Source organism: Oncorhynchus mykiss, chromosome Y (assembly GCF_013265735.2).
Source record: "Oncorhynchus mykiss isolate Arlee chromosome Y, USDA_OmykA_1.1, whole genome shotgun sequence".
In the NCBI taxonomy this organism is placed as follows: domain Eukaryota; kingdom Metazoa; phylum Chordata; class Actinopteri; order Salmoniformes; family Salmonidae; genus Oncorhynchus; species Oncorhynchus mykiss.
The window spans coordinates 13,005,557-13,021,901 of record NC_048593.1 but is presented as its reverse complement, the minus strand read 5'-3'; the positions used below and the strand labels follow the sequence as shown (position 1 = coordinate 13,021,901).

The window sequence follows — 16,345 nt, the reverse complement described above, 5'->3', positions numbered from 1 at the left end:
TGTAATCAGTACTGTGTGTATTTTGTATGTTGTAAAGAGGTGCCCCCTTCCACTGCATCAATGGATTACTGCTGGTCCCAGGGAGTAATGCCAACCAGTCAGTGCCATGCTGGCACGTGCCCCTTGTGAATTAGCTGTGAATCAGGATCGCTGATTGGCTACATTCAACATTGTATTCACTGTTGGCTTCCATGATTGTATGGTGACAGTCTCTCTCTCTCTCCCTCAGTGATATAGGAGCTCAAGCTGAAGGGGCTCCTTCATAAGCAGTATCTGAGCAAACCACTCGCCAAGACAACGCCATACACGCTGTCTACCATCAGCCTGGTACAGTTGAAACCGGGATTCATCCATGAAGAGCACACTTCTCCAGCGTGCCAGTATTCATTGAAGGTGAGCAATTTCCCACTGAAGTCAGTTACAAGCCAAAATGCAGTCAGGTCAAGACCCTGGCGAGAACGACGAACACGCAGACGAGCTTCCCTAAGACGGAATAGGACAGTTTGTGCAGAAATTCTTCGGTTGTTTAAACCCACTGTTTCATCAGCTGTCCGATGGCTGGTCTCAGATGATCCCGCAGGTGAAGAAGCTGGATGTGGAGGTCCTGGGCTGGCGTGGTTACACAGTCTGTAGTTGTGAGACCGGTTAGACATACAGCCAAATGCTCTATAACACTGTTGGAGGTGGCTTATGGTAGAGAAATTAACATAAAATTAACTGGAAACAACTCTGGTGGACATACCTGCTGTCAGCATGCCAATTGCACGCTTCCTCAAAACTTGAGCTATCTGTGGTATTGTGTTGTGAGACAAAACGGTACATTTTAAAGTGGCCTTTTATTGTCTCCAGCACAAGGTGCACCTGTGTAATGATCATGCTGTTCAATCAGCTTCTTCATATGCCACACCTGTCAGGTGGATGGATTATCTTGGCAAAGGAGAAATGCTCACTAATAGGGATGTAAACAAATTTGTGCACAAGATTTTATTTCAGCTCATGAAACATTTTACAACACTTTACATATTGCGTTTATATTTTTGTTCAGTGTATATTATTATGGGGTATTGCGTGTAGGTGGGTGAGAGAAAAAAATAGAAGTTAATACATTTTTAACTGCATTTTTTGGGGAATAAGTCAAGACGTATGAATACATTCTCAAGGCATTATTATGAGATCCATTTAGGATCAAGAGTCCAGTGTGCACTTTCTAGCGTAACCTTATATACTTTAGTCGATCAAAATAGCCTCCAACACTCTACTCAGCAAATTGGATGTAGTCTATCACAGTGCCATCCGTTTTGTCACCAAAGCCCCATATACTACCCACCACTGCGACCTGTATGCTCTCATTGGCTGGCTCTCACTTCATACTTGTCTCCAAACTCACTGGCTCCAAGTGATCTATAAGTCTTTGCTAGGTAAAGCCCTGCCTTATCTCAGCTCACTGGTCACCATAGCAGCACCCACCCGTAGCACGCGCTCCAGCAGGTATATTTCACTGATCATCCCCAAAGCAAACTCCTCCTTTGGCTGCCTTTCCTTCCAGTTCTCTGCTGCCAATGACTGGAACGAATTGCAAAAATCACTGAAGCGTGAGTCTTATATCTCCCCCACTAACTTTAAGCATAAGCTGTCAGAGCAGCTTACCGATCATTGCACCTGTACACAGCCCATCTGTAAATAGCCCACCCAACTACCTCATCCCCATATATATTGTTTAGCTCCTTTGCACCCCAGTATCTCTACTTGCACATTCATCTTCTGCAAATCTATCACTCTAGTGTTTAATTGCTCAACTGTAATTATTTCGCCACTATGGCCTATTTATTGCCTTTACCACCCTAATCTTACTACATTTGCACACACTGTATATAGATATTTCTATCGTTTTATTGGCTTTACGTAATCACACATTGTTTGTGTGCAAGTGAGAGCGAGGGAGCAAGAGAGTTTGTGGTGACAATGTTTTGTTGATGCGAGTTGGTGCCTGTTTGATGACATCTGGTTGACATCAGATTGAATTATTAAATTAAATACAATCTGGGATTGGTACACCCATTTTTGGACTTAATTTAATATATAGCTATTGATTCTTGAAGAATGCAACTTAAAAAAATGGCTCATGAGCAATGGTCTTACCCCATCAGAAAGTATATGTTTGTTTTAGTACATTGTTTGTAATGACTGACTATCTCATAACTCGGGGTCTGAATTGTTTTGGGGATGGGGGAAACAAGCTTCCATATTCATATTTCTGTTTACTTGAAATAAAACCCATTACCTCTGCCACATTTTTTTTTCATGATATTAAATGGTTTAACAATCTCTAATAAATACTTTTTAATTTGCCTGCCAAATCGATATGCTCCTATGAACTTCATATGTTGGGTCCTTTTACATGTAAATTACCTAAAGCTCAGGCCATGGGCTGATGGTGAGGCTATCAACACAAGGCAACCCAACTTCAGGTAAATCATGTCGCCAAACAGCGTATTGTTTCTGTCAACCTTCTACCCCCACTTATCTATCTCGAAACAAACCAGGCTTCCTAGAAATCATAACACACCCATGAATACAATTATTGTAGCACAGACTAAATGGCACTACATTGCGCGATACGTACCCCATTTTGCTTGGTTGTTAAATCGAAGGGAAGGGATTCAGTCCGTGGGCGCAGAGCTCCAAAAGGCGGAGTGAACAATCTAGGTAATGTGTTTTTTTCCCTCTCCAATAAGCAGCTCTTCACAGCGCTGTTGACGTCTGTGGCTTGACAGGAGATTCGAGACAGTCAGTGTGGTTCCCTTCACGCCGACATGTCTTGCTAGTCTGTTCTACGCTATGGGGTGTTGGTTCAAAGTTCACCCAAGCAAACGTGTCGGTGGATTCATGACGACCGAAAACATCGATGTTGACGTTAGCGAAATTAAACGCACTCTTCAATCATGCTCAATGGGAAGCTAAAGCACGGAGGATATAGCAGCTAAGCTAACGTTGGCCACCGAGGCGCGCATACGTGACTGACGGTTCTTAATTCCAAAGTAGCGCGAGCTCCTTTTACACTTAAAAAGGCAGGGAAAATAGGGACCGCTTGCATTGATATTGGCAGCACACCATCTTCTCGTCTGCGGAAAAAAATGCTTAAAACATCCACTTGGTTCTAGACGGATTTGGGTATTACTATTACAGCTCCGCACGGCGCTCCTCTCCGTTGACTTGCATTTCGCTACTCTCCAAAGAAGACACCGCTCTCAAAATGTGACCAGCTGCGTGCACCGCAGTTATCCTCGGGCGAGAAAAATGCTTAACATTCATTCTTGCTTCTCACTTTGAAAGGCCCGACTGTTCAACGTTCCGAAATGTAACGTTACTCGTTGCTCAATCCCTGGCGTCGTAAGTGCCATCAAAATTCCTCTAGCAGCTATCCTACTACAGTTTATCAAAACGCATACATCTGCAGCAATAATAAACTCATTTTAGCTACAGGGGAAAATATCAAATTTTTATTTCGAATAGGTTTCATCTCCCATCTGTTTTCGCGGAAATACTTGGTACATTCTCATGGCTCCATCGTCTCCTCTAGTCAGACCAAACCAGCTACCGGCATCTTCAACGCCTGGTCAAATAAGGCCGACTATGAAATGCTATGCTGAATTAAGTTCAAATAAGAAAAATAGCCAATTCGTTGATTTTATTCATCAGATAGGGATTTTAAATGTCAAATCACGGCCAGTCTTTGCTCCATCGAACGCCTCCCTTTTTCTCAAGCCGTCTGTCTGTGTAGTGTCTGATCTCTCCAATCATCCCATTCATCACCTCTCTCAACCCATCCTCTCGTTCTGTTCACTGAAAGCATGAAATTGGCCCTACGTGATCACGCCGCCTCTCCGCACAACGTCACCGTATCCTTAGAAATCTGACGCAATAAAATAGTTCCGTCATTTCCGCTTAGCGACTGAGGAAAAATTCGTATTTTACCTCATTGGTAGCAACCTGCAGTTTATTATGGGCCGTATAATAAACCTGCAATAAACATGTAATGCAATATTACGTTTACATTTTTCATTGCGGTATGTTTTGTGACCATGGATTGGATGATAATTCGGACCTACATTATATGAATATGACCTTTCCAAAGCATCCACTAATTCAGCACACTGCACAGATCTCTTAGATGAAGTATTAGAATTCTACAGATGATTCACCCAGAGGTCGACTTTATGGATAGCCACTATATTACTACTCTACAACTTTTTTTTGTTTTCGTAATAGCACATATTTAGTTACCCTATATACATTAAAAGCATACACAGAATGATAATCGATGCAGTGTACACATCACTGACTTGTTCCAGTTAGATTATTGTGCAATGGATGGTGGACACCTTGTGGACATTGGATGTCAGTGGCAAATGTGGCCACTGCAGTGTGACTATTTACTGTTATTGAACTCCGGTTCCCACCCCCTCAGCTTGTTTTCTTTTCAACCAGACAACAGTGGCATATTGGCCTTTAGTTTTTGACCTGTGTTAAGGGCTTGTTGTATGCTTGCCATTCCCTCTTTGGCATCAAGAGGATGCTTGCATGCAATATGGCGTGTCTGTTATCAGATGTGTTATCAGTTTACTAAATCTAATTATCAAACACTGTTACCGGACCTGGCTGTTATCAAATTGTTCTGGGCTGTTCATTGCTTCAAATAAATCACAGATTTTGAGGGTGCCCTTGTGCTAATGGAATTTCACTGAAACGTAACATTCTCCTGCCCTGTCCCTTAAATCCTCACCTCACATCTGATTTACCACCTGAGAAGAGAGTGAGCAGGGAACATGGCTATACACAGGTAATTGGCAAAATATTGGAAACACTTCTGTAAATGAGGAAGACAAAGTATATTGAAAGCAGGTGCTTCCACACAGGTGTGGTTAATTAAGAAATGAACATCCCATCATGCTTAGGGTCATATATAAAAATGCTGGGCAGGCCATTATTTTGGGATTACAATAGGATTACAATACCCCCATCCACAGGGCACGAGTGGTCACTGAATGGTTTGATGAGCATGAAAACGACGTAAAGCATATGCCACGACCGTCTCAGTCACCAGATCTCAACCCAACTGAACACTTATGGGTGATTATAGAATTTCTCGCGGAAGAATGGTGTCACATCCCTTCGATAGAGTTCCAGACAGTTGTAGAATCTATGACAAGGTGCATTGAAGCTGTTCTGGTGGCTCACGGTGGCCCAATTCCCTATTAAAATACTTTATGTTGGTGTTTCCTTTACTTTGGCAGTTACCTGTTTATATATACACCACCGTTCAAAAGTTTGGGGTCACTTAGAAATGTCCTTGTTTTTGAAAGAAAAGCACATTTTTTGTCCATTAAAATAACATCAAATTGATCGGAAATACAGTGTATTGATGGTGCAGCTAGAATCTTTTGAGGATCTGAGGACCCATGCCAAATCTTTTCAGTCTCCTGAGGGGGAATAGGTTTTCTCATGCCCACTTCACGACTGTCATGGTACACCAAGGAACTTGAATCTCTCAACCTGCTCCACTGCAGCCCTGTCGATGAGAATGGGGGCGTGCCCGTTCGTCTTTTTCCTGTAGTCCACAATCATCTCCTTTGTCTTGATCCCATTAAGGGAGAGGTTTTTGTCCTGGCACCACACAGCCATGTCTCTGACCTCCTCCCTATAGGCTGTCTCGTTGTTGTCGGTGATCAGGCCTACCACTGTTGTGTCATCGGCAAATTTAATTGTGTTGGAGTCGTGCCTGGCCGTACCGTCATGAGTGAACAGGGAGCACAGGAGGGGGCTGAGCATGCACCCCTGAAGGGCCCCTGTGTTGAGGATCAGCGTGGCGGATGTGTTGTTACCTACCCTTACCACATGGGGGCGGCCCGTCTGGAAGTCCAGGATCCAGTTGCAGAGGGGGGTGTTTAGTCCCGGGGTCCTTAGCTTATTGATGAGCTTTGAGGGCAATATGGTGTTGAACGCTGAGCTGTAGTCAATGAATAGCATTCTCACATAGGTGTTCCTTTTGTCCAGGTGGAAAGGGCAGTGTGGAGTGCAATAGAGACTGCATCATCTGTGAATCTGTTTGGGCGGTATGCAAATTGGAGTGGGTCTAGGGTTTCTGGGATAATGGTATTGATGTGAGCCATGACCAGCCTTTCAAAGCACTTCATGGTTACAGACGTGAGTGCTAGGGGTCAGTAGTCATTTAAGCAGGTTACCTTAGTGGTCTTGGGCACACTATGGTGGTCTGCTTTAAACATGTTGGTATTACACTCGGACAGGGAGAGGTTGAAAATGTCAGTGAAGACACTTGCTAGTTGGTCAGCGCATGCTCGCAGTACACACCCTGGTAATCTGTCTAGCCCTGCGGCCTTGTGAATGTTGACCTGTCTAAAGGTATTACTCACATCAGCAGCGGAGAGCGTGATTACACAGTCTTCCGTTACAGCTGGTGCTCTCATGCACGTTTCAGTGTTATTTGCCTCAAAGCTAGCATAGAAGTAGTTTAGCTCGTCCGGTAGGCTCATGTCACTTGGCTGTGCTTCTCTTTGTAGCTCTCGGCTGTGCTTCCCTTTGTAGTCTGTAACGGTTTGGAGGCCCTGCCACATCCGACGAGCGTCAGACCCGGTGTAGTACGACTCGATTTTAGTCCTATATTGACGCTTTGCCTGTTTGATGGTTCGTCAGAGGACATAGCGGGATTTCTTATAAGCTTCCGGGTTAGAGTTCCACTCCTTGAAAGCGGCAACTCAAGCCTTTAGCTCAGTGCGATGCTGCCGGTAATCCATGGCTTCTGGTTGGGGAATGTACTGTGGGGACGATGTCATCGATGCACTTATTGATGAAGCCAATGACAGATGTGGTGTACTCCTCAATGCCATTGGAGGAATCCCGTAACGTATTCCAGTCTGTGATAGAAAAACAGTCCTGTAGCTTAGCATCTGTTTCATTTGACCACTTTTTTTATTGATCTAGTCACTGGTGCTTCCTGCTTTAATTTTTGCTTGTAAGCAGGAATCAGGAGGAGAGAATTATGGTCAGATTTGCCAAATGGAGGGCGAGGGAGAGCTTTGTATGCATCTCTGTGTGTGGAGTAAAGGAGGTCTATAGTTTTTTTCCCCTCTGGTTGCCCATTTAACATGCTGGTAGAAATGAGGTAAAACTGATTTAAGTTTCCCTGCATTAAAGTCCCCGGCTACTAGATGCGCCGCCTCTGGGTGAGTGTTTTCTTGTTTGCTTATGGTGGAATATGGTGGAACATTCATATGGAATGCTGTAACTGAAATAAGGCCATGCTCATAAAAAAATACAAAAATGTCTTCCCTCATCTTAAACAGCACCGACCACCACTGCTACACAGACCTGTATGAAGAGGCGGGAGGCAGCAAGGAAGGAGTGAAGGATGAAGACACAGAGACTATGACCGCTGAGTGGTCTTTCCACAGCAGACACTCGGACTGGAAGGCCAGTGGGTACCTGGAGAAGTTTGTCCTGAAGGATGAGACTCCCGTGGTGGAGCTGGAAGGGTAACCAGTCGTAGAGGAAGGCTTCAGAACTTGGGCCCAGGAATCATATACGCTGGACAGCTTTTTCTCACACACTGAGTCTGAGCATGACATGACAGATTTCTTCCTGACGAGCGCCAGGTTCTCTCCATCCGATGATCGGTACATTCCATCACTGGATAAAGAAAAGAACCATGCAGAACCTGTGTAGGAGGATCAGCATGTCAAGGCAGACGACAACGTTTTAGAGACAGTGCAGGAAGCGCCTCAGCCTCAAGTGGTGGAAGAAGGGAAAACCACGGAATTGGGAGCGAGACACAGGGCATCGTCACAGATATAAATGAGCGTCCACTGTCTGACCCAGAGTCTTCGTCTGAGGTGGCTGGTGAGGGGAGTGTCACTGAGCCCCCCACAGACCCAGCCCTCTCACACAAGCATGATGCTCCCACAGAGGAACTACAAACCCTCCCGTTTCCTCTGCGTGACAGTGGAACCCAGCAGATAACCAATCAGGAAGCTCCAAAGCCAGTAGCCCTGTTTAGAAGGATGCCAGTTGCACCTCCCAGGACCTCTCTGAATCTAGCGCCAATGGCTCAAGCCCATACCCCAGTTGAGATCCTGGAGGAGGGAGCAGGGGATGGAGGGAAGGAAGAGAGGGAGGAGGAGAAAGCCAAGGCATCACTAGTTGACGGCTCATCCTCATTTTACCAATCACAGATTGCACTGCTATCAAGTATAGCTCCTGACCCAACAATTGAAGAAGGGAAAGGAAAGCCATTAGACAATGAACCAGTAAAAGTAGAGAACAAATATACTTAATTGGCTGAGGGAAACACAGAACCACATCAGGCTGAGGATTGTGACAGCCCCAAACCAGATACCGACCCGGTATTGACAGGAGAGGAGACTAAGACGGAACCTGAGAAAGGAGAGACTGAACCAGAGAAAGGATAGACAGAACCAGCTGAGTCAGCTAAGCCAGAGGTTGAACCAGAGAAAGGAGGGGGCAGCAGTGAGGACTGCATCAGCTACAGTACAACAGGAGCTAGCCAGACCTCTCCTCCTGCTACTTCCCTAATGCCTGCCACAGTGACTGAACCAGCCAAAGATAGCAGAAGAGGCATCCTCCTTTAGCCTTGTTCAGTGTCACACCCTGATCTGGTTCACCTGTCCTTGTGATTGTCTCCATCCCTCCAGGTGTCGCTTACTATCCCCGGTGTATATATCCATGTGTTTCCTGTCTCTCTGTGCCAGTTCGTCTTGTTTGCCAAGTCAACCAGCGGTTTTCCTTGCTCCTATTTTTCCCAGTCTCTGTTTGTTTCTAGTCCTCCTCGTTTCGACCCTTGCCTGTCCTGACTCCGAACCCACCTGCCTGACCACTCTGCCTGTTCTGACTACCAGCCTGCCCATCCACTTGTACTGTTTTGGATCTGGTTTCTGACCCCTGCCTGGCCTGACCTCGAGACTGCCTATCGTCTGGTTCTGTTTTGACTCTGACCTGGTTTATGAACTCTCGCCTGTCCCCGACACGCCTTTTCCCTTTGTTATAATATAATAAATATCGGAGCTCTACCATCTGCCTCCTGTGTCTGCAATTGGGTCTTGCCTTGTGCCCTTATAGTTTAGGGGGAAAATACAATGTCCTTTTAGTCTTCTTGGCATTATGCCACAGCAATTTGAAATGGAGAGGTCAAATTATGTATTGATGCAAAAATGACAGAATGTCACCTTTTTTTCTGGATATTGTTATGCATAAGTGTTTGTTTTACATTTGAAATCAATAGCACCTTTCTGGGCCCCTTTTTTGGCCAGATAAAGCCTACTCCTGGATATACAAGCACTTTCAATGGAGAGTCTTCATCTATTTGTTAGGTTATTACCATTTCATCATGTAATGTCTAAGTAAACACCTGACCATTTCTGTGCTGTAAAATAAAGTGCTAGTTGTGTTCCTCTCCTTTTGTGCCTAAGAGAGGAATACACCCGCTGCTCCAGATCAGCCAGTCCCCTCTGTGTTGATGGATGGTAGCTGGTTGAGGTATAGCTTTGTGTGTGTGTTTGAGAAATAGGAGCAGTGATGGTCAGTGGCTGGGTAACCACTTGCTAAAAAGTTCACGAGACAACAGATAGCGCCAACAACTAGAGTGACATAAACTATTAACTGAAATTGACAAACAATTTTCACCAAATGCAAATACCAACGTTGCCAAGATACACATGCGATAGCCTCCAAAGGCGACATATTTCAAATCATTCGACAAAATGACACACTACTTAATAGGAAGGGTGTGTGTATGTGTGTGTGTGTGTGTGTGTGTGTGTGTGTGTGTGTGTGTGTGTGTGTGTGAGAGGGGGATCTAAATTCCACCCCTTGCCTCTACTTATAAATAATTGTCACTGGCGTTGAGCATGACAACCCCCATCTTGACACTGTGTCGCTCTAATACCTCAGACACAACGATAGGATTGTCAAACGTTTGCCTTCCGACGGTACTTAGCACCTCTGAACAGTGTCAGCAGTCAATCTCTTTTGTGTTCACACCGCAAAGACCACAAAAATACTCCAAAGCTCCATAGATACTCCATAGATTCCAAGCTAACTGCACTAATTTTGCTATTTTGTAGAAAGCACTTGTTGATACTAGCCAGAACTACCTAGCAAGATGACGAAGATTTCCAATTTTGGAATGGCAGTGTCAGCCAATCAGCTCCTTTGTTGTTCAACCATTCCATAATGACTGCCGTGGCTACTGTTGTGAAAGTTCACTTAAAAACGAGCAGTCATGCAATCTTCTCGTGTAACAGTTGGGATAATGGGACACTTCTGAGTACAACGCATTTCTCCTCTTTGGACGGAGTTATGTTTCCTGAGCCATACCTCGTGCTGGCTCCCCCGGTGTCTTAATCTACACAGGGAGCCTGTCAGACCCTAGTGCAGCTGTCAGCGACCGGGTCGGATCTGCTGGCTACAGTTCAGTGGGAGGCTGGGAGTTTGTGTTTTCTTGACCCACGCTTGTTATCATAGTTGAATATTTAGGATTAGCTAGCCACCGGAGGATATTCATTCTCACCACAAACTATTCTCACACTCAGAGTTTTCAAACTGTACTGTCTGTCTTTGCTATTCTGCTGCTTCTAACAAGATGAGATTTGAAAGGATTCCCTTTGCAGGACCAGGGGTAGGCTATAACTCAAATACTACAGTACAAAGGAGGTTTTCTGAAAACTCTGTGACAATACTCTATCCATGTCTCATTTCCTTTATCTGCACACCGATTTCATATCAAATCACATTTTATTGGTCGCATACACATATTTAGCAGATGTTATTGCGGGTGTAGTGAAATGCTTGTGTTCCTAGCTCAAACAGTGCAGTAGTACAGTCGTATGAAAAAGTTTGGGCACGCCTCTGAGGCTGCATAATAATTTACTCTGTCGTCACAGAAAATGATCACAGAGGCATGCCATTCATTTTCTAATAAAAGCTGAGTACTGGGGTATTGTCCAGACAAAGATTTTTAGTGTAGCAATATTAAGTTGTATGAAATTAAATCAGATGTGAAAAATAGGCTATGCAAAAATGTGGGCACCCTTGTCATTCTGTTGATTTGAATACCTGTAACTACTTAGCTCTGATTAATTGGAACACACAATTGGTTTGGTGAGCTCATTAAGCCTTGAACTTAATAGACAAGTGCATCCAATCATGAGAAAAGGTATTTAAGGTGGCCAATTGCAAGTTGTTGTTATCTTTGACTCTCCTCTGAAGAGTGGCAACATGGGGGCCTCAAAACAACTCTCAAATGACCTGAAAACAAAGATTGTTCAACATTATGTTTAGAGGAAGGCTACAAAAAGCTATCGCAGAGATTTAAGCTGTCAGTGTCCACTGTGAGGAACATAGTTAGGAAATGGAAGACCACAGGCACAGTTCTTATTAAGGCCAGAAGTGGCAGGCCAAGTAAAATATCGGAGAGGCAAAGGCAAAGGATGGTGAGAACAGTCAAAAACAGCCCACAGACCACCTCCAAAGACCTACAACATCCTCTTGCTGCAGATGGTGTCACTGTGCATCGTTCAACAGTTCAGCGCACTTTGCACAAGGAGAAGCTGTATGGGAGAGTGATGTGGAAGAAGCCTTTTCTGCACACACGCCACAAACAGTCGCTTGAGGTATGCAAACGCACATTTGGACAAGCCAGCTTCATTTTGGAATAAGGTGCTGTGGACTGATGAAACAAAGATTGAGTTATTTGGTCATAACAAGGGATGTTATGCATGGTGGCAAAAGAACACAGCATTCCAAGAAAAACACCCACAGTAAAATTTGGTGAGGGTTCCATCATGCTGTTGGGCTGTGTGGCCAGTGCCGGTACTGGGAATCTTGTTAAAGTTGAGGGTTGCATAGATTCCACTCAATATCAGCAGATTCTTGGGAGTAATGTTGAAGAATCAGTCACAAAGTTGAAGTTACGCCAGGGCTGGATATTTCAACAAGACAACGACCCACTGCTCAAAATCTGAATATCATTGAAAATCTGTGGGATGATTTGAAGCGGGCTGTCCATGCTCGGCAACCATCAAACCTAACTGAACTGGAGATGTTTTGTAAGGAGGAATGGTCCAAAATACCTTCATCCAGAATCCAGACACTCATTAGAGGCTATGGGAAGCGTCTAGAGGCTGTTATTTTAGCAAAAGGAGGCTCTACTAAATATTGATGGGATTTTTCTATTGGGGTGCCCAAATTTATGCACCTGTCTAATTTTGTTTTGATGCATATTGCGCATTGTCTGTTAATCCAATAAACCTAATTTCACTACTGAAATATTACTGTGTCCATCAGTTATTTGATAGATCAAAATGAAATTGCTGATCCAAACAGCCAATTATTTATAAATGGAAATCATGGAAATTGTCAGGGGTGCCCAATCTTTTTCATACGACTGTTATCTAACAATTTACAAGAAAGGAATTAAGACATATAGAAATATTAGGACGAGCAATGTCAGAGTGGCATTGAATAAAATACAGTATATACAGTGCCTTGCGAAAGTATTCGGCCCCCTTGAACTTTGCGACCTTTTGCCACATTTCAGGCTTCAAACATAAAGATATAAAACTGTATTTTTTTGTGAAGAATCAACAACAAGTGGGACACAATCATGAAGTGGAACGACATTTATTGGATATTTCAAACTTTTTTAACAGATCAAAAACTGAAAAATTGGGCGTGCAAAATTATTCAGCCCCCTTAAGTTAATACTTTGTAGCGCCACCTTTTGCTGCGATTACAGCTGTAAGTCGCTTGGGGTATGTCTCTATCAGTTTTGCACATCGAGAGACTGACATTTTTTCCCATTCCTCCTTGCAAAACAGCTCGAGCTCAGTGAGGTTGGATGGAGAGCATTTGTGAACAGCAGTTTTCAGTTCTTTCCACAGATTCTCGATTGGATTCAGGTCTGGACTTTGACTTGGCCATTCTAACACCTGGATATGTTTATTTTTGAACCATTCCATTGTAGATTTTGCTTTATGTTTTGGATCATTGTCTTGTTGGAAGACAAATCTCCGTCCCAGTCTCAGGTCTTTTGCAGACTCCATCAGGTTTTCTTCCAGAATGGTCCTGTATTTGGCTCCATCCATCTTCCCATCAATTTTAACCATCTTCCCTGTCCCTGCTGAAGAAAAGCAGGCCCAAACCATGATGCTGCCACCACCATGTTTGACAGTGGGGATGGTGTGTTCAGCTGTGTTGCTTTTACGCCAAACATAACGTTTTGCATTGTTGCCAAAAAGTTCAATTTTGGTTTCATCTGACCGGAGCACCTTCTTCCACATGTTTGGTGTGTCTCCCAGGTAGCTTGTGGCAAACTTTAAACGACACTTTTTATGGATATCTTTAAGAAATGGCTTTCTTCTTGCCACTCTTCCATAAAGGCCAGATTTGTGCAATATACGACTGATTGTTGTCCTATGGACAGAGTCTCCCACCTCAGCTGTAGATATCTGCAGTTCATCCAGAGTGATCATGGGCCTCTTGGCTGCATCTCTGATCAGTCTTCTCCTTGTATGAGCTGAAAGTTTAGAGGGACGGCCAGGTCTTGGTAGATTTGCAGTGGTCTGATACTCCTTCCATTTCAATATTATCGCTTGCACAGTGCTCCTTGGGATGTTTAAAGCTTGGGAAATATTTTTGTATCCAAATCCGGCTTTAAACTTCTTCACAACAGTATCTCGGACATGCCTGGTGTGTTTCTTGTTCTTCATGATGCTCTCTGCGCTTTTAACGGACCTCTGAGACTATTACAGTGCAGGTGCATTTATACGGAGACTTGATTACACACAGGTGGATTGTATTTATCATCATTAGTCATTTAGGTCAACATTGGATCATTCAGAGATCCTCACTGAACTTCTGGAGAGAGTTTGATGCACTGAAAGTAAAGGGGCTGAATAATTTTGCACGCCGAATTTTTCAGTTTTTGATTTGTTAAAAAAGTTTGAAATATCCAATAAATGTCGTTCCACTTCATGATTGTGTCCCACTTGTTGTTGATTCTTCACAAAAAAATACAGTTTTATATCTTTATGTTTGCAGCCTGAAATGTGGCAAAAGGTCGCAAAGTTCAAGGGGGGCGAATACTTTCGCAAGGCACTGTACAAATGAAATAAGTAAAACAGTATGTACACACTATGTGACCAGCGTTCCATTATTAAAGTGACCAGTGATTCCATGTCTATGTACATAGGGCAGCAGCCTCTAAGGTTCAGGGTTGAGTAACCGGGTGGTAGCCGGCCAGTGACCGTGACTAAGTTCAGGGCAGGGTACTGGATGGAGGCCAGCTTAGCGTTGGCTATTTAACTGTCTGGCTGCGGTGGCTGCAGTGTGCAGACACAGCAGAATGCTGATCCTGTACCCAGGACCAGATGCTCCGAACCTGGAGGAGCTAGTCCAGAACCAAGTCCTGAAACGGGAAGACCAGAACCAGGGAGACCAGGATGTGAGGGCAGTGGGACACAACATCATCATCATCATCCTCGACAGCACCTGGAGCCAGGCCAAAGACATTTTCCTGAGAAACACCATTCTCAACCAGCCCAAACAGGTGGAATTGCAACAGTCCAATAGGGCACAATGTATTTAGTACAATGTAACCAGGGTAAGTAAGTATAATGGACGCAGGGTACTTTACACTGGGGAAGTATTGATTAAGTACAATGAAACCAATTTAATAGTCCCAAAAGTGCAAACTACAAGCTAAATCAAGCGCTTTCAAGTATATAAACTCAGCAAAAAAAGAAACGTCCTCTCACTGTCAGCTGCGTTTATTTTCAGCAAGTAAGTAAATATTTGTATGAACATAACAAAAAACAACTGAGACATGAACTGAACAAGTTCCACAGACATGTGACTAACAGCTATGGAATAATGTGTCCCTGAACAAAGGGGGGTCAAAATCAAAAGTAAAAGTCAGTATCTGTAGTGGCCACCAGCTGCATTAAGTACTGCAGTGCATCTCCTCCTCATGGACTGCACCAGATTTGCCAGTTCTTGCTGTGAGATGTTACCCCACTCTTCCACCAAGGCACCTGCAAGTTTCTGGGGACATTTCTGGGGGAATGGCCCTAGCCCTCACCCTCTGATCCAACAGGTCCCAGACGTGCTCAATAGGTTTGAGATCTGGACTCTTCGCTGGGCATGGCAGAACACTGACATTCCTGTCTTGCAGGAAATCACGCACAGAACGAGCAGTATGGCTTGTGGCATTGTCATGTTGGAGGGTCATGTCAGGATGAGCCTGCAGGAAGGGTACCACATGAGGGATAAGGATGTCTTCCCTGTAAACGCACAGCGTTGAGATTGCCTGCAATGACAACAAGCTCAGTCCGGTGACGCTGTGACACACCGCCCCAGACCATGACGGACCCTCCACCTCCAAATCGATCTCGCTCCAGAGGCCTCGGTGTAACGCTCATTCCTTCGATGATAAACGCAAATCTGACCATCACTCCTGGTGAGACAAAACCATGACTCGTCAGCGAAGGGCACTTTTTGTCAGTCCTGTCTGGTCCAGCGAGGGTGGGTGGGTGCCCATCAGGCCTACAAGCCCTCAGGTCCAGCCCCTTGTGAACATATCAAAATACTTAAACTTACATGCAAAATACCTGCTGTTAACTTTTAAATGATTGGAATGAATTATCCAAAGAGAGTATAAAGATTTTCAGCCTATTGCGGACAGTCTAAGCATTGATGGAGGGATTGTGCGTTCCTGGTGTAACTCGTGCAGTTGTTGTTACCATCCTGTACCTGTCCCGCAGGTGTGATGTTCGGATGTACCGATCCTGTGCAGGTGTTGTTACACATGGTCTGCCACTGTGAAGATGATCAGCTGTTCATCCTGTCTCCCTGTACCGCTGTCTTGGGTGTCTCGCAGTATGGACATTGCAATTTATTGCCCTGGCCACATCTGCAGTCCTCATGCCTCCTTGCAGCATGCCTAAGGCACGTTCATGCAGATGAGCAGGGACCTTGGGCATCTTTCTTTTGGTGTTTTTCAGAGTCAGTAGAAAGGCCTCTTTAGTGCATTGAAGGAGACAGGTAAATAAGGATCTTTAAGCCTTGAGGCAATTGAGACATATATTGTGTATGTCTGCCGTTCACAGGGTGAATGGGCAAGACAACAAATTGAAGTGCCTTTGATCTGGGTATGGTAGTAGGTGCCAGGCTCGCTGGTTTATGTCAAGAACTGCAACGCTGCTGGGTTTTTCACACTCCATAATTTCCTGTGCGTATCAAGAATGATCCACCACTC

At 44.4% G+C, this 16,345-nt stretch overlaps 1 protein-coding gene across 2 annotated transcripts in view; it reads right to left on the bottom strand.

Annotated features, from left to right (window-relative positions):
• Positions 1–3,849, bottom strand: part of LOC110509661 (homer protein homolog 1) — a 70,119-nt gene extending 66,270 nt beyond the window's left edge. Inside the window, exon 1 of one of the 2 annotated variants that reach the window (XM_021590677.2) lies at positions 2,624–3,849. In XM_021590677.2, the coding sequence (XP_021446352.1) occupies positions 2,624–2,628 (5 nt within the window). In that variant the 5' untranslated portion in view covers positions 2,629–3,849. The remainder of the gene's footprint in view (positions 1–2,623) is intronic. The other variant, XM_021590678.2, reaches the window with a different exon arrangement.
• Positions 3,850–16,345: the final 12,496 nt, after the last annotated feature.